Below are 22,500 nucleotides of genomic sequence, written 5' to 3'. Positions count from 1 at the left end.
AACAAAAGGGAGTGTCTGTAATAGCTTAAAAATAGCTAAGGATATTAAATTGAAACTTTCAGGGAATATTGAAGGGGGTGTTAAACTAAATCAAATGACGCCATGTGTCTTTTGATCTTGCGAAACACATTATCCTTGGGAAAGATTGGGAGAGACATTATTATTGAGAGGGAGGAGGGTATTTATAAATATGCGCCTCCAAAAAGACTGAGGGGATGAAATGAGGAGTAATAAATGACACTATGTGCATGAAGGTTGTTCAAAGGGCGTATCTGCGATGTCTCAGGAAAAATATGGGTACCAATTTGATTCTTTTGTGCATAGCCTATTACTTTGGATGTTATACTAAATCAAAAGACACTATCTTTATCCAGGTTTTCCATCTGTAATATTTTTGGAACAAATAAGGGTACCTATGGAAACTTTAACATGTTGTGAGGGATATCAGTATCCCAGGAACAACTAACGATATTAAATTGAAAGTTTCAGGACTTTTTTAGGGGCGATTTAAAACTAGATCAAAAGACACTATGTTCATCTAGGTTCTCGTATAAGATGTTGAAGTTAATGAATCTTACATTTTGGAAATTAGCATCAAAAGTTAATTCTTTTGATGCTGTTATACAAACCCCCTTTGCAGACTTCGGTTGCTATCTGCTTGAGTTGCTCCCTACTTACCGTTCATTACCTTGAATTATTTGATTACAAATTGCACAAACCACATACTGTGAAGTCCTACAAAGTTTCCGGAAATAATAGAAGCCCCCAAAAATTGACAATGTATTGGCTTCCTCTAATTTAGCACGTGGTGAGCTGAAAATGATAAACGTTTCCAAGTGTCATTTTTATTTGGGATCAATGACTTTCTCTGTCAACTTTGGCTAGCTCATTTGAGAATAAATTATGATGTGCTCTCTGACAAATAACCGATGAAAATCAAATATAAACATTTTTAATGGAAAAGAAAACCTTAAGCTTTTGTTACGGTAGTGGAATCATAGTTATCGCATAATGCAAAGCTCACCTATTAAAGAATAGTAATTCGCTGAAATGGTCTAGCTTTTCAAAAGTCACCTTAATCAGAACAGGGGCAGATTTTCAGCAAAGTATTAGGGGGGGGGGATGTGACAAGGGTGCCAATAATTTTCCAATTTGAAAAATTACTTTAAAAGAAAGTGAAAACAGAAAAAAAAACAAGGAATGGGGGCCCCAGAAAAAAAACTTGATGCAGGGGGGATACCCACGGCCTCCCTGGATCCACCAATGAATCAGAAAGATATTAAAGTCGGGGTACAGGATGGCATTTTATATTTGATCATCTCGTTTATGGTCTGGGGACTTGGTACCTGTTTCTAATTGACTTAATTCAAACAAGGATTCTCAGTCCAAGTATTATTTGGGATTACATTTTAACTGGGAACGATTCTTGTGATTATTTTGTCCATTTACTGAGTAACGAAACTGTGGTACTCTTACCTGGTTATGCCATGGGACGAAACTGTTTTCCAGTTTGTATTAAGCCCTGGGAAATGGGATTTCCATAGACTTCAACGGCGGTCGTCATATACTATCCCTTACTGAATACGTCTCCTTAGCCCACAAATGGCTACGGATTGCCAACCGAGGCATTGTAAACTGAGGGCGTTGCCATCGTGCGACAATGAGAGCCTAAAAGTTTGATTCTGGCATAAAAAATGGATCAAGCCTAAAATGTCGGTGTCCATGCCGAATCGGCTGGAAAGCCTTAGAATTATATACTTGATATTGACTAATTTGTAGAGTCAATTTTACTTTATGAATTTCATTACAAATGCAGTTGGCGTTTGTATTTTTGAGACACAAAAAGCCTGGTTTGCAATCGAATGTTTGAATAGCTTAACGCTATTCGTGTTCAAAAGCGAGTTGGGTTTTGCAAAATGGTCCTATACCAGGCTGAGGGATGGAAAAGGGAATGGGAATTAACTGGGAATGGGAATAGGAAATGGGAATTACTGAGGGATGGAAACGGCGAGGAGAGGGAGAATGAAGTATATGGAAAGTACATAAGAAATAGTAAAATAATCGTTAAAAGTAAAATGTTTAAGGGGGCAAAGGGAAGACATGAGATCAAAATATAATTCCAAATCATTTCTAAGAGGAATTCTTTCGTTTTTGGCACGATGGTATAATGGTTGTTGAGGTGTGTTTGGGGGACTGTGGTTGGGGGACCTCCAAAAAATGTGTTTTTGATAAAGTAAATGGCTAGATGCAAGGCTATGAAGCTGTAGAGTCTGTCCATTTTTTTTACGCTTAAGTTTGGTGCTTTATGGTTTTGCTGATGTTGGTTTTGTTGTTCTTGGTGTTTAGGAAACCAAAATAGTAATGATAATTTAAACTTTCAAGTCAAAATAGTTGACTGCTCTAAAAGGCAGAAAAATTAGCGAATTCTATTATTTATAGAATTTCTAAATCACCCGTCGTGCGTTACTGCAATCTAAAAAAAAGGAAAGGAAATTCAAACCCACCCTGGTATTCAGAGGGATCGAGTCACAAATAAGAAAAAAACGCGATAATACAGTGAAGTGTTAAAAAAAAATCAAATTTTTCTCAAATCTCATGCTCTCCATAATAGTTGATCCAAAACTGAACAAAGTTGTCCTTGTTCTCACCTTTGACTCATTCTTTGACCTGAAAGATGGAATTTTATGAAGAGGGCAATAAAAAAACTGGTTTTGTTAGATAAAAAGGTCACAAAGACTGTAACAATGGGGAACACATTGAATTTTATATTGCTTTTCTCTTAATAAAAACTTGTATAGGGCATAATAAGCCAACTCCCGGTTTTTGATAGTACAAGCATTTTAAATTTGTCAGAAAAACTTTATTTGGTAAGTAAATTGACTTCAAAACTTTTAAGCGCGGTAAGACTTATATATTATGAATCAGAGAAAAAAGGCTTTCTAATGAGCTACTAGTCAAGCAGATATGGTTTAGTCTCTAAAAATAGTATCCGACCCCTTAAAATCTCCTCTGCTCTGATCTAATTGAGTTTGTGGTTATAATTGTGGTGATTGGCAGCTCATTTAAAATTTTTCATCTGGCCGATGATAAAACTCACGTTTTGATATGAATAGGAACCTTGTTCTCATTCTTTGACCTTAAAGATGGAATTTTATGACCAGGGCAATAAAAAAACAAAAAAAACCCAACTAGTTTTGTTAAATAAGAAAGTCACAGAGAGCTGTAACAATGGGGAAAATATTGAATTTTATGATAAATCCTATGGCTATTGCTTTTCACTTGATAAAAACACTATATAGGACATAGTAAGCCAAAGCAAGGCCAACGCCCGGATTTTTGTAATACAAGCCTTTTGAATTTGTCAGAAAAACTTTATGTGGGAAGTAAATTGAACTCGAGACTTTTAGATGTTGTAAAATGTATATATAATGAATCAGAGAAAAAAGGGCTTTCAAATGAGCTTCTAGTCAAGCAGATATGATTTAGTCCCCAAAAATAGTATCTGACCTCTGGAATCCCATGTGTTCTGAGTCAATTCTGTTAAAGTATTTTTTAATAGTTATTTATGTTATAGGAGACACAATGTGACAATACTTGTATAATTTTTTTTTACATTGGACGATCGGCGATGGGTGTTTCCTTAAAAATTTGGGAACACTGAACATAGGCCGATGACCAGGACAATGGGCTATTAGTTCAGGCTGGTCCTGTAACTTGATGTAGGCTAATATCTCATTTTCCATGGTGGTTTTCTATACCGAGTTTTCTGATAGTGATAGGGAGGGCATATTCCACAAAGACTTTTTGCTGAAAAATTTTTTCTGGCGGAGGAGGTTTTCCAGACGGAAAAGTCTAGCACCAATCCTATGTATTTTCGGATGAAATATGTACTTGCATAATGCAAATTGATCATGCTAATGGAATTTTCTAAGGTACTTGTTTAGTGCCTAAATGGTCCTATACTTTTTGGGGTGTCGTGGGGGGGGGAGTGTCGGATAGTTCATAGACTTAAATTATTCCCTTCTATATCCCTTCTTTTGACACACATAAGCTTAGGTTTTTTTTTTTTTTTAGCTATAAAATGATTTGATGAACGTTTTCAAATCCTTTTGATTTTCGTCCTTTTACAAGCACGAAATTTTTTTTTTTGCAGTATGACACAAATTTAAGAACTAACTGCAATAACTATTTTATTTTTTTCAAGAATCAATTTAGCATTGACCCCTGTGGCAGTCTTTTCCCCTCTAATAGAATAATCTGTCAAGCAATCCATCGACAAAATTTGGTTTTTTGTTTGTGTTTGTTTTTAGGGATCATAAATATATTACGTTTTTAGTTACTGCCAACATCATAACAGTGTATGGCAACCGGCCAATGCGACGCATTTTGTGTCTCTCTTCTTCAAATTCCGTTGCCATATTTGTTCTTCATACTCGGTCTCTCATGCCCATCTTACTTCTTCTTAGTTCTAAGTTTTTTCTGTCTCTTTATTATTTTTGTATTTAATATTTAATTTTTCCTTGTTTGTTTTGTATGTTCAGTTGTTCTAATTCTCAGTTAAGTGCTAGTTATTAAAATATCAAAAATATTTGTTGCATAATAACCTCTTGGGATTTTGACCAGCTTAATAATTTTATTCTATCATTGCTACATTTATAAGGGTTTTAATCTATTTTTTGCTTATCATTTTTTTAATCCTTGCACAAACCACAAAAAGTGCATAAAGCCAGAATATTTAACGGAATCTGATTATCAGATGAATTTATTTTTCAGGGATCTAAAATGACAAATTCTCTCTAATTTTTGACGACAGTTACCCATTATTCTCTCAGGATGGTTTGGATCAATTCCAAGAAATATTCTTCTCCAGTGTTTCTATGTATTTTATACTACCTGTAGCTTATATTCTCCATCATCCTCGATATGGCTCGCTAGAAAGAGTCGTATCTAGCTGGCTCTTAAGTCAAGTCGTATCAATGAAGTCGATCCACATCAAAGTTGGGGGAACGTATACTAATAGGACTCACCCCAAAATTATAATCGCCCTCACGTTCTTTTTCCACTTAGGCCGTACATAGATTTTCGTGGAATTCCGTGTATTCCATGTGTTTCTATGCATTTTACAATGCCTGTTGCTTATATTCTCCGTCATCCTCGATATGGCTTGCTTGAAAGAGTCGTATCTAGTTGGATCTTAGCCAATTCGTATCAATGAAGTCGAGACTTAGTGTCTTTTCTTTATTGCTTTTTGTGTTACTAAAGACGCATTTTTCTCATATACAACTAAAAAACAAAAACATAAATTGCCCTAAACACGAGGAAGTCTCCAACTTTAATGAACTTCACTGTAAAACATTTTTACCTTATTTGGGAGCAATAAATGATTTTTTTTGTCGGATTTTTACATAATTAATTGTGTTGTTATACACACCCCCACCCGTCAAACTGTAGATTTGGAAGTGGAACTGTCGCTTAATTGGAGAATTATTTAATTGAAATTATTTATTTCAATTGTTACATTGAAATTATTTATGATCACTCGGTTGATGAGATCAGGAAGAGACACAAAGGTGATGAACCCCCCCCCCCCGAGATGTATATCGAGATTTATGCAGTATTTATGTAATTTCTTATATCTTTAACGTTTCACACTATTTTTTCCGAATTGAAAACGTACCCAAATGTGACCCCCTTTCTCCTCAATCAAATTCTGAGCATGAACATGAATATTCTTAGAAAAAATCCTACCATCTGCCTACAATTATGCAGAAAAATTTAATCTGATATGTTCTACTCTATTTTTTTTTTGCAATGAGGGGCTCCTACCCCTCATTGCCAACAAGGGGCGTAATTCGCAATGGTTGGGGGGGAGGGGGCACAAGCACCTCCAAGATCTTGATTAGCCACTTTCCCGAGATATCAGTTTCCCCCCCCCCATCTTCCAGCTGAAATATAGTTTCTTCAAAATATTGCAAAAACTAAAATAAGTCGGTATAATTCAATCATCCACAAATAGGGGCAGTTTTCCTTAGTATATCTTTACATTTATGGTGCTATGATGGCTTATCTTTCAGTTTTCACTGTTATTTCACTTGATTTAGCAATATCAGCTCCGCCTTTGCCTCCTCCAGGATTTTGACGAAATTACGTCACTGTTGTTAACTGTAGTGTTTAGATTAAACACACTCCTCTTATTTTTCGGAAAGTCTAATGACAAATTGTGCCCAGACTTTTATGACAGAACGTTTACAAAAAATACCTTCCCTTAATAGTTTGCATCTTCAAAATGCTATAAATAATCAGTAACCATTATATTTCAATCTATTGGGTATATCTAAAGAGTGTCTATCCCTTCCTGTCCGTCACCCCTGTTTGCAGGTAAAGTAAGGTCTACAGAGGACCACGCAGTGTATCTGAAAGTAATTACAAAATATATAAATGTAATAAGTTTTGCTTATCTAGATTATAAAGTAAAACCATACAATAATACTTTTGGTGGTAATTTGAACCTTTGTAGCATTTGGTTAATTAAATTTTCAGCACCAGATTTGTGATAGTCACTGAATCACTGCATACAGCAACTTTTAATTGTGTGTCAGTCATTGTTAAAGCAACCAACTATTTTTATGATATGGCTCGGTAAGCTCAAAACACGGGTTTTATAAACTTGAAAAAATCTATGTGTATCTTATCTTTGAGAGCAATCTCTGGCTAGGTTGCTAGCTACCGCTGCAAATCGGATTCTTTTCTGTAATAATCATGTATATACTCATAGTAAAAGAAGGCATGAGTGAGTATGTGCAGTATATATAGGCCTATATATAATGAAATACTAATTACCAAAAGTCAGCGTCTTAAATCAGACATATATGCAGGGTTGCCTTTGTCCCATGCCCCTCGCTTATATAAATATAGTAAATTGTCTTCAATAATTTCTTCTCCAATATTTACATTTATAACCTCTGTGCCTTCCCTCGTCGTAAATCTTTTGTAATTACCTGTTTCGGAATACGACAAAAACGTTTCAAAGTAGGTTCACTTTTTTTCCTACCCTTCCTTATGGTTATTTTTTAATTATTCAGCTTTTCCCTATTGGAACGATATATACTAGGGTTCCAAAGTGTCAATAACAAAGAAACAAAAACTAAATAAAATACAGATTATAAACACTCTTTGATATAAAGGGTGGTAAATATGAACCATTTTTTTTATGTTTCAGACCCACATGCTATATTTAAATCTGGACAATTCGCTTCATGATTGTACCGATATTGAAAAGGGTGACTCTCAAGACTCGGACATTATTCAGAATTACCAACTAGAGTCAAAAAGACACGGCAAACCAGTAACAAAGGTAACCATTTTCTCAACCCTGTCATATGATTCGATATCCTACAGTAAAAAAAATTTTGTGCTATTAAAAAAAACGTTTTTGCTGATGGACAGCTAGAGTCACCTATCTTCATAATTTTTCTAAATAAAATTGTCAGATTTTTATAATCCTTGCTTTGGGATACTTGGACTAAAAGAATTTATGCGGTTTACAAAGTTATGTGATATATGATAATTACAAAGTTATAATGCTCACAGCATAGTCGATGCTGTTTCTAAAAAAAGGCTACATATTTTTGTTTTCACTAGTTTTAGGAGCATTATAACTATTTAGAACGAAATTTAGATTTCTAATTTTACGACAATATCAGTATAAAGTTTGCTATTTTGCTAAATTAAAAATATCTCAGAATTTTTTCTGTTTGGAAATGACCAGTATTCAGCAGTAACAAACAATTATCTGTAATATGGTGTGTTTTTAGAATCAATGCTCTGTTGTATGCAGATTTGGCTGAGAAATTGAGATCCTAATCCATGGAGGTATGTTTTCCTTCTTGCCAACCTTTGTATGCTAATTAAAAAAAGGAAAGAAAATCTACTTTCTTGACTTTGTGTTGGAATAAGCTGAGAAGTTTTATCTTACACTGAATATGGAACTTCTACCCAAAATAAAAATATATTCTCAAAACCTTACCTTTTGTTGACGGAAAAAGGCGTCAGATTTGGAACTCGATTCCACGACCGTGTTCTTACCAACTATACGCTCCACTCACTGAGTTAGTAGGGCCTTGTTACTTAGTTTTACACCTTTGTTGCATATTTATACGTAGAAAATATTCTCTTCGTTTTGACCTTTAGCCATCACAAATAGCCCTGCCTTTGTAAAGGCGCAGCTTGGGCCATAGACCCTTGCAAATAGATTGCGTCATGTATCGCGATTGGATCATACTACTTAGATGAACGATTTACTATTTTTTTTTACTTTGTTTAAGAAAAAGACTGGTTAGCTCATGTTTCCTATTGTGTTAAAACTACAGTCTATGATCAAAATTCATAGTATTTGGTATACTAGTTTAGGATTGCAGATATACACATACTACTAGGAGACCCAGTTTAGCTCGGTGAAGTGGATTTCAAAAATAAAAACGGTGTCAAGCGTAATCCCTCCAAGGAAAATTTCACCCGGAAAGCCTCCCTCCCCCTTTGGGAAATTACAACCTGGACAGTTTTTCCTTGAAAATTCTCCCCATATGCAAAATTGAGCATCCAAAGAGGAAGTAAGAAAAATAAAAGAATAAAAAAATGAAGAAAAAAGGGATTATGGAATATCCTACATGCATTCCAAACTACTGGTAGAGCATATGATTTAGAATATTTTATAGAATTCATTTTTGTGCTTTGTTTCTTTTAATTTTTTGTTTTGTGTGTTTTTTTTTTTTTTACTGTGGATTGTGTTGTCAACGCAGTTTATGATAAATGCTAAAGACATTTATCTGCTTGATTGTTTGAAATACCAGGGAACCGAGAGGCTCGGTGGATAGAAAAATGGTTTTTTAAGAACTTTAATTTCATTTTTTCTTTGCAAACATTTTTACATATATATATCAACACATTATTCTGTGCTATCAATGATAAACTTTAATTTTTATGTGCTTTTTATCATATTTAGCACAGATACTTTAGTTAATTTATTATAACTTTTCCAGTACATGGAACGTCATTCATATGACTAATCTTGTAAAAACTTAACTATGGAAGAAACATTCCAATGAAAAATTCGACTACTGTAAAAGCTGAACCCATTTTCTTTGGATTAATAGTCTGATGCGCTATCCATTGCGCAAAGCAGGTTTGTTAATGCTAATAAGGGAAGCAAAATAATAAAAGACATATAAATGTCACGTCTCTCGTATGGAACAAGCGAAGTTTGACATCCTAGGATACACATTATTATTGCAATTTTTCTGCCGCTATTTGTAGCATTCAATGAGAAACAATAACAATCCAAGACTCACTTCATAGCTATTAAACGGGAATGTCTTTCTCTAAAAGCTTGGAACCCACTGATTGGTCAAAGCAAATTATAAGATGAACCTCCTACTTATGCTCAGGGAGCTGGGAGGGGGTAACAAATTTAGCCAACCCATATATATATATATATATATATATATATATATATATATATATATATATATATATATATATATATATATATATATTATATATATATATATATATATATATATATATATATATATATATATATATATATATATATATATATATATATATATATATATATATATATATATATATATATATATATATATATATATATATATATATATATATATATATGCTACACAAGAGTCTCCTTTTTGCTCTAGTGGGAGTGCGGACTTCCGGCCCTCACACATGGATTACGTCATATATCACAAGTGGAAGAACTTACTTTGAAGGCAATTTTAAAAAATTTCCCTTTCATTATCTTTATTAGAAAAAAAGGGAAAAAACTATATGTACTTTATAAATAAACTGTATGAAAAAAAAATGCTTTTTATGGTGTGAGCTTAGTTACTTGTTAAAAAATTATGTTTATGTTCATTAAACCATGGATAGTATAGATGCATTACTTTAGGAATCCATCACACACATATATATATACACAAATACACATACCCGACCATATGTATGGATATGCAGCCGTAGTCGAATTAATGGAAATAGTCAGTCTGTCAGTTTGATGGTCCAGAATGTAAAATTGGAACAAAGTGCAAAAATGTTAGCTAGTATCTTAGCTTTTTATGCAAGTGCGATTTTTTTGCGAATATTTAATACATTTTAAATTGCCGGTGCTAGCAACGTTGGTGTGATGGCATTTCCTAGTTGGCAATTTTCTAAAGGGTAAGAATATGAAATTAGTTTTAAGAATTTATGTAACGAATCACAGTTTGTTTAATTAAGCATTAACTAGCAAGGTTTGGTTTATTCATTTTACAAGGCAATTGGTATCCGTGCATTTATCTCTTCTTACCTCTCCCCCGAGAAAAAAAAATAGTAATGATGCTCGCTTATTTGTAATATTTAATAGATCTTGAATGATAGATTTAAAAAGGTGTCTTTTGAGTATGATAGTCGGGAGGCAAATTAATAAGAAAAAATAGGATTTAATTTTTAAGGGAATTAAGAACATGTTTATGTTAGGATGCATCCAACGTAAAACAGACTGAAATAAGCAAAGGGAAAGCTAATTACCCTTACTTTTCAGGTTTAATCATAGCAGTAAGAGGTTATGTGTGAGTTTAGAGTCTATTTCTTTCTCTTATAATTAGTAAACAGTTAATGCTGGATAGGAAGAACGGTCTATGATGAAATTTCTAGGTTTCTAGTCCTAAATTCTTTTAAGAACCGCAAGTTATGTGGCTTCTACTCTTCTCGTCCCCGAGCTATGCTCTACAGTCGAAGTATATCGGACCAGATGCCTGCTGCTGACAGTAGCGCTACTACGGAATGGCGGCTAATTGCGGCTCAATCCATCAGTGAAACGAGTATTCTGGGTCTTGTTGTTATTAATGGTTGCCTTGCGTCGCTGTCCGTAGTTCAGAGAATGAACAATAACAGCGTTGCAGCGTAAGAAATTATTTTCACTTCTTATATTTGGCCAAAACAAAGGGTGTATCTGACACTTCTGAAAACAACTTAATGTAATGTGTTTTACGCGTTTGTAGAGGAGCGTAACGCGCTTGGTTACGCGAAATAATTGCTGAATTAGCGAAGTTATTTGTTTCTTTTTTTTTTTTCAAGTAAATATTGGTCTCCAAAGAATTTACCTTTTACCGGGCAACAAGGTAGTTTTTAAAATTTCCTAAATAACAGTCATGTACGATGATAACCATTATATAATTGATAAGATAAATATAGATGTGAAAATGAAGCGTTGTGAAAATTTTGCTGAGAATAATTATAATTAAAAATTTTTTTTTATGTAAATGACGAATACTGACTAAACAGCATCTCTTTGACGTGTTTTTTTACTGACTGAAGGCATTACAGTGGAAACTATTTCATTAAAGGCAGGAAGTTCCTTCGTCAAATAGTAAAACAATGGCTGTCTCCACAATGGCTTTATAAATTACAATTGTTGAAAAGATTTACGTTCTTAATCTTATTTACTCTATGCCATATTTAGCATATCAGATATGTCCATTGGCTCCGGGCTAATGATTGGCTCCGGGCTAATGCTTGTGCGGCTAATGAGTTTTTGTGGGTAAAAGTTTTTCTTTTATTCTGTTTTTTTTTTGTTATAAACTCGAAAATGCTTCTGATTTTTTTCCTGCCTATGAGATACCAAATTAATTATGTTTAATAGTTGTTTCTTTTTTCTATTGGCCCTTTTTCGAAAGTTTTGATGACGAGACTCGGCCTTCATCTTAAAATCCACTAGAAAAGAATTTAAAAACACATAAAAAGTTCCGCTAGAAGCTTTGAAGGTTCTCGTGCTATAATTGTTACTATTGTGGGAACATTTATTAACAAGTCAGGTACTCCCTTTGGATTTGAGCCCGAGAATATCAGGCATTAGATCATACTTTTATATGCTTAGAGGAGGGCTAACTGTAGTTTTTTTGTCTTCTATTTTTCCCTTTTATCTTTTCCTTGTTATGTGATGTTGAATTGTTCATTTTGCATCATTTGCTCTTCTTGTGGATTTATTTTTAAAGATTGAAAGAACTGGAAAAAACATTTATTTTGAGCTTTAAACTTAAAATCTTCTATAAGAGAAAGTTGAAGATAGGCAAATCCCTTGGGACACTTCGAAACTCAATTTTTGCTCTCATTTTAAATTAGGAGCATATCAGATGCACACACTAGATTTTGATATGACGATATCAAAGATTATTTGACACTTTTGTGTGGTTAAAGAATGGTTTATTTTTGTCATTATTTTTTAGGTTCTGCTTTTTTAGGTGAATACTAAATACTTTTGATCTTATTATTTGTATGAGGTACTGAGCTACCTCCTATTAATGTCTTCTGAAAATATCAAAAGACTAGAAATGAATTATAGTTCTATCTTAAAATCTTAAAAAATAATATAGTAAACTTAAGGCCTAAAACGTTCTGTAAAAGGTTTCAAAACTTCATTTTAGCTCTCGAACCTGATGCATGCACCCAATTTGGGTGCATTCATATCAGACGTTGGATGACACTTTTGTTTGTTTATTTATTTGCTTTTGTAGATTAAGGACAAAGCGATTTAAAGTAGTTTTGATATTTTAAAACTTGTGAAAATGGCGTGTGATGACATGTGAAAATGAAGAGAAAACATGTATAATCATGCAAATCTAAAAAACTAGGACAAATCGGAAATCCATTTTTTAATGAAAAACGTCTCTTTATGCAGATAGGAGAGGTCGGGGTTGAACTGGACTTGTGTTGAACCGGACACTCTCAATTACTCAGACACCAATTGGTAAAAATCCCATAGCATTACTAAGTGTCATCTAACCTTTTTATCCCAGAGAAGAATTCCTAGTTCGGTTGATTGATCCTTTCGAAAGTTAGATAGCAAAAACTCATATAGGTAGGTCAATTTTTTTCGACTCACCTGGAACACTGGTGTGTTAAGCTCTAAGTATAATTACAGAAGGTTTTTCGCTTGTTTCTCTAAATTCTCCTGTTATTCTAGAATCGAGAAAAAGTATCGCTATTTACCTTTTCTTTTATGATCTTTGTCCAGATGGCTTTCTCTTTCGGATCGTGTTGGATGGAGAGGGTGTGATCAGGCCATTTTTTGGGGGTTGAATCGGACGACCAATTTAACCCTACAGGGGTAAAAGCAAATGATTGTTTTGTTTCTTTGGTCACGGCCATGAATCTTAAATCCTAAATTAATCTTGAAGGTAGTTTTGCAGGAGTTTGCAAAATGAAAAATTCGGCCAAAGTAACAAAAGACTTGAAAACCTAAATAGAGTAAAGCCAAAACAGATTGTCTCTGTTAAAGGCAAAGGTGGCATAAATTTTTCAGGCTTATATAAAAATGATTAATTTTACTTTTTTAGGATAGTGAAATCCTATGGCGGAAATACGACAGTTTCTGGTAGTAGTGTGTGCCTCGTTAAAGTGGGTAAAACGATAAGCAAATGGTACCAAACGCATTAAAATGGTATAGCTGGTATTGGGAATCAACATATCATTAATGTTTGAATTTTTACGCACAAAAAATTGTCAATTAACATAGCTCATTAATTTTTATTGTTCAGCGTGGCAACATTCACAAAAATGTGGTATAGCCTAAATTTTGAAATAGATACAAAATTGTGCGATAAGTTTTTGTGCAATAGATTTATTGGCTTTTATTAAAGGAAGTGATACTATTCAATTTAAAGGAAAAGTAATCTAAGTGCTCATTCTGTTATGGATTTGAAACTCAACTTTTTTTGTTTCAATTACCTCTTCAGAGGCTTTATGTGAATCGTTTTTCTTTTTATATCTCTATTTCTTTTGTAGAAGTCTAGTACAGTAAGCGCATGTATTGCTTGAATTCAACAAACATGCTCGTTTTATTTTAAGATCGAAAGCTGGAGTTATTTAATAAGGAAAACAACAAATAATCCCCTAATTATTTTATTGATTTTATCATATTTCAGCCAAGCTTTTTTGTTGTTCAAGTTCAAGTTCCTTTTATTACCAATATCCATCCATTTGGATGGATGTTTGGTTTGCCTTAAAAATCGCCCCAATAAAATAACATTTTTGCACAAAGACATTGTAAAAAACTACTTTGTGGGTTGAGAACGAAACATCAAAATGGCTCAGCCGCCTTTTATAGACGAAGATTTTACTTTTTGCCATCTGGGCCAAACGAAGAGTAGGTAGTCGCCAAATGGCCTGGGAAAGGTTATAAAGTTGGATTTAAAATTATAACTTCGTGGAAGAGCTTAAGAGTAGAGCTTGAACAATTAGGGATGCAGGAGAAGCATGTTTTCGTCTGTTGACCTCAGGCGGCTTGTGTATACTTAATGCCCTTTGGTTCATTCATCCTATCTAAGCAGTAATATGATGAATGTATAGGCTAAAACTAAGTTTCGACTCTGATCAAACAAAGCTAAGGCAAAAGAACTAAATGATATAAGGTTAGTTAATTTAGTTTTTTATGGTATTTTGTATTTACCAAGTGAGGCATAGCGATCACAAATTGTGTCCGTATGTCGGTCCCAGTTTTGCAAGTTTAGGCACTTTCAGATAAGCTAGGACGATGAAATTTGGCAGGTGTATCAGGGACGAGACACGATTAAATTAGAAATAGTCGTTTCCCCGATTCGACTATCTGGGAGGGGGGGGGGTGGTTAATTCGGAAAAATTAGCAAAAATGAGGTATTTTTTGGAGGGGGAAACCTAAAGTCTTGGAAAACGCTTAGAGTGGAGGGATCGGGATGGAACTTGATGGGAAAAGTAAGCACAAGTCCTAGATACGCGATTGACATAACCTGAACGGATCCACTCTCTTTGGAGACGTTGGGGGGAGTATTAATTTTTAAAAATTAGAAAACATGAGGTATTTTTAACTTACGAAGGAGTGATCGGATCTTAATGAAATTCCACATTAAGAAGGACCTCGTAACTCAGATCTCTTATTGTAAATCCTGACCGGATCCAGTGTCAATTGGGGGAGTTGGGGGGGGGAGAGCGGAAATATTGGAAAAGGCTTAGAGTGGAGAAATCAGGATGAAACTTGGTGGGAAGAATAAGCACAAGTCTAAGATACGTGACTGACATAACTGGACCGGATCTACTCTCTTTGGGGGAGCTTGGGGGGGGTTGGTAACTCGGAAAAATTAAAACAAATGAGGTGTTTATAACTTACGAATGGGTTACCAGATCTTTATGGAATTTGATATCTAGATGGATCTTGTGCTTCAGAGCTCTTATCTTAAATCCCGACCAGATCCGGTGACATTGGGACAGTTGGAGGGGAAACCGGAAATCTTGGAAAACGTGAAAATTGAGGTATCTTTATCTTACGAATGGGTAATTGGATCTTAATGAAACTTGATATATAGAAAGATCCCTTGTCTCAGATGCTCCATTTTCAATCCGAATTGGATCCGGGGACATGAAGGTTGGAGGGGGGAGACATAAATCTTGAAACCGGAAATCTTGGAAAACGCTTAGATTGGAGATATCGGGATGAAACGTGATTGAAAAATAAACACAAGTTGTAGATACGTGACTGACATAATTAGAACGGATCCGCTAGAACGGTAGGCGTGTCAGGGACCAGCACAAATTAATTTGATAAAGTCGTTTTCCCCATTTTGTCCATCTGGGGGGCTGAAGGGAGAGGAAAAATTAGAAAATATGAGGTATTTTTAACTTACGAGTGGGTGATTGGTATCTAGATATTTAGAATGACCTCGTGTCTCAGAGCTCTTATTTTAAATCCCGACCGGTATTAAGCCTCTGATTTTCCTTTTAGATCAGTCTAATGATTCTTATAATTTTGCCAGAGCTCATGCCATATGAGTTCTTGGCTCTTGGCTCTTCCAACCTCATCACAAGTGCCATACGAGCTCTTAGCTCTTGTTTTATATCAAGTATTTCAAATATGTGGCATGTGGATAACTTCGACAACCTTGGTCAAAGCACTAGCAATTAGGTGATTCTTGTATCATCAACTGACAATGTAACTTCTTTCTTTAATGGGAAATGCACCCATATTAATGAATCAACTACTAGTATTTTTGTTGAAATGTGATGCTGCGACTTGGTATTTATGCTGAATTTATCAGAAGTAATTTACGATTCTCCATATTTAGGCTTTTACCTACACTTATTTTTATTGCTGCCAAAGTTAGATAAAGGCCATGTCTTTTATAGTCAATCCTTTTAAGAACATGAATTGTTAAAATAGCAGAATCTTGCACTTCTGGCAAAAAGCACAAAAAACGGTGGAAATATAGATTAAAGCATAGGGAATCTAATGGTGACGGGAAGCACTCCGAGCGGATACTCTAGTCTAAAGCACCTCGGCGAGTGCCCGAAGCGCTAAAAAATGTGCACGCGTACCAGCAATTCTACGCAAGCATATTTTAAGACAGATTCCAATGGTGGCTATATTAAAAGTAAAGAATCGCTGTGAAAAGCGCAATAGAGTTCTAAAAAAGAGCATAAAGCGTAAAACAGGAGAGCCTATCCCATGTAATACCAAAACTGGCAAAATCATTTTTTAGAGTACTAGAAGTCCAAAATCACAAGCAGCAGCTCGAGTCTTTAACTGCCTGTCAAAGCGTAAATTTGTGTACTCAAAAGCGCGCAAAAGGTGCAAAACTGATGGGAAGTTTGAAGAAACTCTGGAAAAAGTTGTAACGTAGTACAAAGTATGGGGAACCCAATAATCGCAGGTAGAAAGTCGAGCAATCGCTTTATAGAACCTTTGCAATTGCTGAAAAGTGCGCGAAAAGCGAAAACTCATCTGCTTGTTACATAAAGTTCAGAATTGGTAGAAACACCGTTTGAAATACCGAGAGTCGAGTGGCGCTGAAAAGAAAGTGAACCAGTAAGCCAGAATCCAGTCATGGTATCTCTTGATGCCCGCTTCAAACGAAAAAATAGAAAAATTTACAAAACATTAGTTTCTTAAAACAACCGATAGTTCGAAATGACGTCGAACAAGGAATACGAATTGCTATTTAAATCGTTCAGGAGAGCCCACGACGCTTGATGATACGAACAGAATGAAGGATTTCGAACACACATGGAGACCTACATGGTAATTTTTCGGAGATGCGCTACCAAAAAAGCAATTTCCGTTTGCTACTTTTGCAAACTGGGATAGGCCATAATTAATATATAAAATAAGGCTATAATTATCACATAATATGGTACTTCGCTGAGATATCAGATCACATGTTGAACAGTCGGTATTCTAAGTTAGACTTAAGCCTTAAAAGGGACATCAAAATACGTAATACATGATAATTCATTACACCTGGGAGGACCCGTGGCAAGAATATAACTCGGTGCACTCAAGTGAGTAGCTCTTGCAGCTGTAGTGCCCAGAGCATTGCTTTTTACAACTTTATCGTGTAAGCTCTCGACTTGCGACATAAGCTTGGGGTAGGGTTGACCATCGGGGAGCCCAAAACCCATCGTTGGTCTTTTCCCATTCGAAATCGTCGGGGTTCTTTTCAGAAATAATGACAAGATGAGAACTGGATCATACCTGGGTTTGAATGTAAGCGTGCCGAATGTGCTGATTTAGCGCATCAACGGTTGGCGGAAGTCTGTCCATGGATGATCCTTTTTTTTGTGAACAGACAGTTCTTCAATTTGTTTACCGACTCTTTCCCTCTGGATTTGTCATATACAATCACGGTGAACTTTTCAATCTGTGCAAAATCGTTTTCAGTGAGCTCTTAAAGAGGAGAAGACAGGCGGTTGAGGACCAGTGTCATAGCACTGTCGCGTCCCATGCTTTCCAATACCCTCCTTTGCCATGCCAAAGCAATGCGGACACAGTGTCGCAGCCACTTAGAGCATGGAAAAAAAAAGAAGCAGTGACTGCGCCTTTTCTTTGTCAAGCGCAGTTGCTATGTCATGAACAGGAATGTATCAGAAACTCTTCCCTTGGCCGTATTCTACGTGCAGTTGATCAACCCCAATAAGAAAGTTCATGTGATGAGCAGAACAACTACATCTGAATCGATCGTTCTGGCAGCGAAGAGTTTCGTATTGCAGCGCATTTGATGAAGGTAGTGTAGGACTATCCTGCTATCTCCTTCTTCGTTGTTGCTGGGATGAATTTCAGCCAAGTCAGTTGGAATAGTACTTCTTGCACTATCGCCAGAAGTTACGACAACCAAATGATTGATAACAGTGTCGCTTATCTTTTTGCCATGAACTTGAATAGGCTCTGCTTGTTGTCTGAGCGCTGAAGGAAATTAGTCCAGTTCTTTTGATTTGGCGTTCTTTCTTCAACCTTTATCCGATATATAGCCTAACCATGCTTTTCTTGTGTATAAGTTTTAAAGCTATCGGACCTATAAATGTCAACGACGACGTCAACTTGCCGTGTTTCACTTGTGAACTGCTTACGAAGGTATTGGCAGATTTCTTCTTTAACACATTTGCCAAATGTCTTGCTTTTTGGTTTTATAAGGTGGACTAGGACAGCACCATCAAAAACCTTGGAATCGATGTGAGGTTTCATGGTAAAAATTTCAGAAAAATAAGCTCGGAGCAGAGTTATAATATCAACTTCAAGTCAGTGCCTCTGGCGTTTCAATCAATCAATCAATCAATATTCATTAATTCAAATTAAAAATATACAAAAACAATATTATGCCCCAACAGAGAGCAGAGCTCGTAAGGCTGAGGCAGTACAAATGCATAGAAATAAAACATAACGTCTCGTCATACTAATAATTCCAAAAAGAGAAAAAAAACTAAGTAAAAAAAAAAAAAACAACAAAAAAACATACAAGGTAGGAGATAATAGAGGAGGCCACTCCAGCGTGAGAAAACCACAGCAAAATACATACTAAAATCTATTATTTATCAATCCCGACACCCAGGCAAAGAAATATTTTTAAAATATTTGTCCAATCTTGCACATGAAATTTAGAAAGTCACTGTCCCGATATTAGTCTTAAAGCCATTAAGACATAATATGTAGAAATACAGAAAATGTCAGTACCGAGTATCCTCAGTTATCTCTCCTGTTATTATTAATAGAAATGTTCATAAAAAAAAAAAAAAAAAAAAAAAAATACTATCCATACTATTTCTCCGCTTTTTAAAACGAAAAGTGGCTTAAGTTGTGTGTATGTAAAATAGGTTTTTCCGATATTATTTTTGGCTCTGGTGAAGATTCTAAACAACACATTATTAGTCGTCAACATATTCAAATTAGACGATTAATATGAAGATCAGATTATCTATGTACGTCTATTTTTGTACAATTAGAACGAGATGAAAATATCTGGTGCAATGTTTCAACAAGACAGTGAAAAATTACAAATATGCCTTTTTAATTTTAATAATGATAATAAAAGGCCTAAATTTTATGATTGTTATTTTAAAACCGGCGTTTCTTCGTTGTTCCACTGTGCTTTTGAAATATTATACCTGTTTTTCAAAATCTTAATTTTGTTTTGATTAGTAATGGAAAAGTTACGTGGTTTGAAAAGTTGTCTATTTTGTAATTATTCTTATCTGATTGAAGTCTAATAACGAGCCATAATTGCATGTATATGGTAATTTGTTTTTCACCTGTTTCCAAATTTTCATGTATTTGTTTGTAATCACTCCTGAAATTCCGACTGTCCTACTCATCTATGAATATGCGAGCCATTTCTAAGGCTATTGCTAGCTCAGAATATAATGTCTAGCTAAAAAAAAACAGTCTAATTAAGGACGTTATGTAACTTAATAAGACACTAGAAATGATCCCAGCCGATCTTTTCTGAAAATACAATCTTTTTTATCGATTCTCTTTACGCCATACTGTACCGCCAGATGGGATACCATGACGTAGCAAAATGTCTTAGATGTCGCATTTCTTGTTGAATATCACACTTAAATCCCATACTCATCATTATGCGCCGTTTCTGCGAAAAACAGCCAACACGTACCAACTTGATGTTTTACGACCATGTCACTGGTATAGTTGGAAAATATATAACTCCCTCGAAAAAGAGGATTTTCACCATCTAGAATACTCCAAAATGTTCAAAATGATAAGGTGAATCTCAAAATAAAGTAAAAAAGTGGAGTTTTCTTCAAGAAATTTTGAGAGAAAAGTAAAAAATTCACTAGAAACACTTGAAGAAAATAGTATTTTTTTTTTAGTTAGAGACCCCTAACTTGTGCTACATTTGTCTTAGTTTAAAACAGAACACAATACTAAAATTGCTAATTGAAAAATTAAAAAAATAAGGTGTTTATAACTTACGAACGGGTTACCAGATCTGAATGGAATTTGATGTCTAGATGGATCTTGTGCTTCAGAGCTCTTATTTCAAATCCCGACCAGATCCGGTGACATTGGGACAGTTGGAGGGGGAACCAGGAATCTTGGAAAATATGAAAATTGAGGTATTTTTATCTTACGAAAGGGTTATCTTAATGAAACTTGATATATAGAAAGATCCCATGTCTCAGATGCTTCATTTTCAATTCGAATCGGATCTTGGAACTAGAAAATAGTATTTTTTTTTTTGTTTGAGACCCTTAACTTGTGCTACATTTGTCTTAGCATAAAACAGAACACAATAACTAAAATTGCTTGTTTTTGGGATTCAGAATATATGAAGTTTGCTATAATTCAATCTCAAAAGGTTTAGAAAACAAACTGTGCAACAATATCCACATAGGCCAATTTTAGACTTTTAGGCAAAAATCAACTTGTTCTATACGGTTGGGAGCCGGTGTATCCCAATATTTGCTATCAGTACGATTGGTTATCCTAGAAACTACGCCCAAACCAACTGTAGTAGATATGTGCCACAAAATTACTTTTTTCTTAACGACAGCCAGGCGCGGAATAAAGCATTTGAGTTAAGCAGGAACATTTGAACCTACAAAAACTGTTTCTGTTTTCTGACACTGCGAAATGTTTCTCTAATCTCGTTAAAATCCCCAATATTCCTTAAGGAAAAAGAAGCTTTGGATCTTACGTAAAAAGATTCATGGAAATCATTTTTTCTATTTAAAGAAACAAATTTGTCAGCATATAATTCCAAAATTAATCATCCTAAAAGACAGACAAACAACATTTCCCCTCCTAAATTAATTGTTTCATTGCTCAAGTTTTATTATATCATTCGGTTTGTCACTGCTTGTCCTACAGAAGTCGTTTTTTTTTGCTTGTTTTTATTAATTGAGGAACTAACTTGCAAAACTGCTTAGATAAATATCAACAGAGAAAAGCAACAGATTTTGCTGATTTTGATAATAGTCTACCAGTTGTTCGGTTAAAACGAGTGTTTTGATTTTAGAGAGTATGTTTTGAACACAGCGGTGTTCATATTCATCTCTATCCCTTGGGAATATCAGTATGAATATACGCGCTATCGGATACTAAATCTCCCAAAAAGAAAAAAAAATAACAAGGATTTGAGTGATTTTTCTTATACATGCTTTCAAGGAAAACGATATAATAAACAGATCACCTTGTTTGCTTAGTGACTATGATGTTTTTTTTTTATTACAAGTGTTGTCTATGGTGAAATTTGATGGTCAGTATGGATAGCAAAATATTCTAGTGTACTTACCAATAGAGGTAAAATATTAAGCTGGAATCATTCGCGACATATTCTTTGATTGTTCAAATGTCTTGTTAAAGAAAAAGATTTAATACTTTATTCTACAACCGTTGAAATGAACTGGCACGTGTGCAATATTTTAATTGTATCTTTATATATCAATTATGTTATATTGATTATATTGAAGTTAGAATCTCCTGGGGCATTATTAGAAAGTATTTTAATCTTAAATATATGTTAAAAAGCGTTGGAAATTAGATTATCAATGCTTTTAATCTTAATTTTTGTAATTTCAGGGGCTCGGGAGAAACAACCAATATTCCTGGTGGAACAGCAACACCTGGTCGTTCAAGGTCTCCAAGTCAAGAGGAAGAATTTGCTTACAAAATTATACCCCCAATGAGTAATGCAAGGTGTACGATGGGCTGTGCGAGTTTCAACAATACACTAATAGTGTGTGGTAAGGCTGTTGAATGATTTTTTGTGTGATACATTTTTCTAAAATCAAGTAATCGGTTACAGTATGAAACATATTTTAGTATCTTTTACATTTTGGCATATATTTTAGGCTTTAATCATTCTATTTAGTTGCCATTTATGGAAGTTTGCTTTGTTTGTGGTTAACGGCTGAACTATTATAATATACCAATTTTGCAAAAAAACAAAAACAAAGAAAAGAGTAAGATCTTGAAAAAGAGAGCGAGAAGCTTTTGCGGTTAGAAAAAATATAACTTCATTATTCAAATTTTCAATAACAATATTTTATTATAGGAACGGTCAGTCATTGGTCTCTTTCTGTGAATTATGGTAAGAAAATAAAAATGACGTATTTGGCCATAAATCATTCGATAAATTCTACAAGGTTTTTGTGTGACAATGTCAAATTAACGGCTGATAAAAA

At 34.6% G+C, this 22,500-nt stretch overlaps 1 protein-coding gene across 1 annotated transcript in view; it reads left to right on the top strand.

Annotated features, from left to right (window-relative positions):
• LOC136032974 (influenza virus NS1A-binding protein homolog A-like) overlaps positions 1 to 22,500 on the top strand; it is a 100,360-nt gene that overhangs the window by 55,353 nt on the left and 22,507 nt on the right. The window contains exons 6-8 of the mRNA XM_065713482.1: positions 7,220 to 7,354; positions 10,739 to 10,962; positions 21,896 to 22,059. Of these exons, the coding sequence (XP_065569554.1) occupies positions 7,220 to 7,354; positions 10,739 to 10,962; positions 21,896 to 22,059 (523 nt within the window). The remainder of the gene's footprint in view (positions 1 to 7,219; positions 7,355 to 10,738; positions 10,963 to 21,895; positions 22,060 to 22,500) is intronic.

The sequence above is a fragment of the Artemia franciscana genome, chromosome 1, assembly GCF_032884065.1.
Source record: "Artemia franciscana chromosome 1, ASM3288406v1, whole genome shotgun sequence".
Classification (NCBI taxonomy): Eukaryota; Metazoa; Arthropoda; class Branchiopoda; order Anostraca; family Artemiidae; genus Artemia; species Artemia franciscana.
Note: the sequence above shows the minus strand (reverse complement) of the source record. Positions and strands in the feature narration are given on the sequence as shown.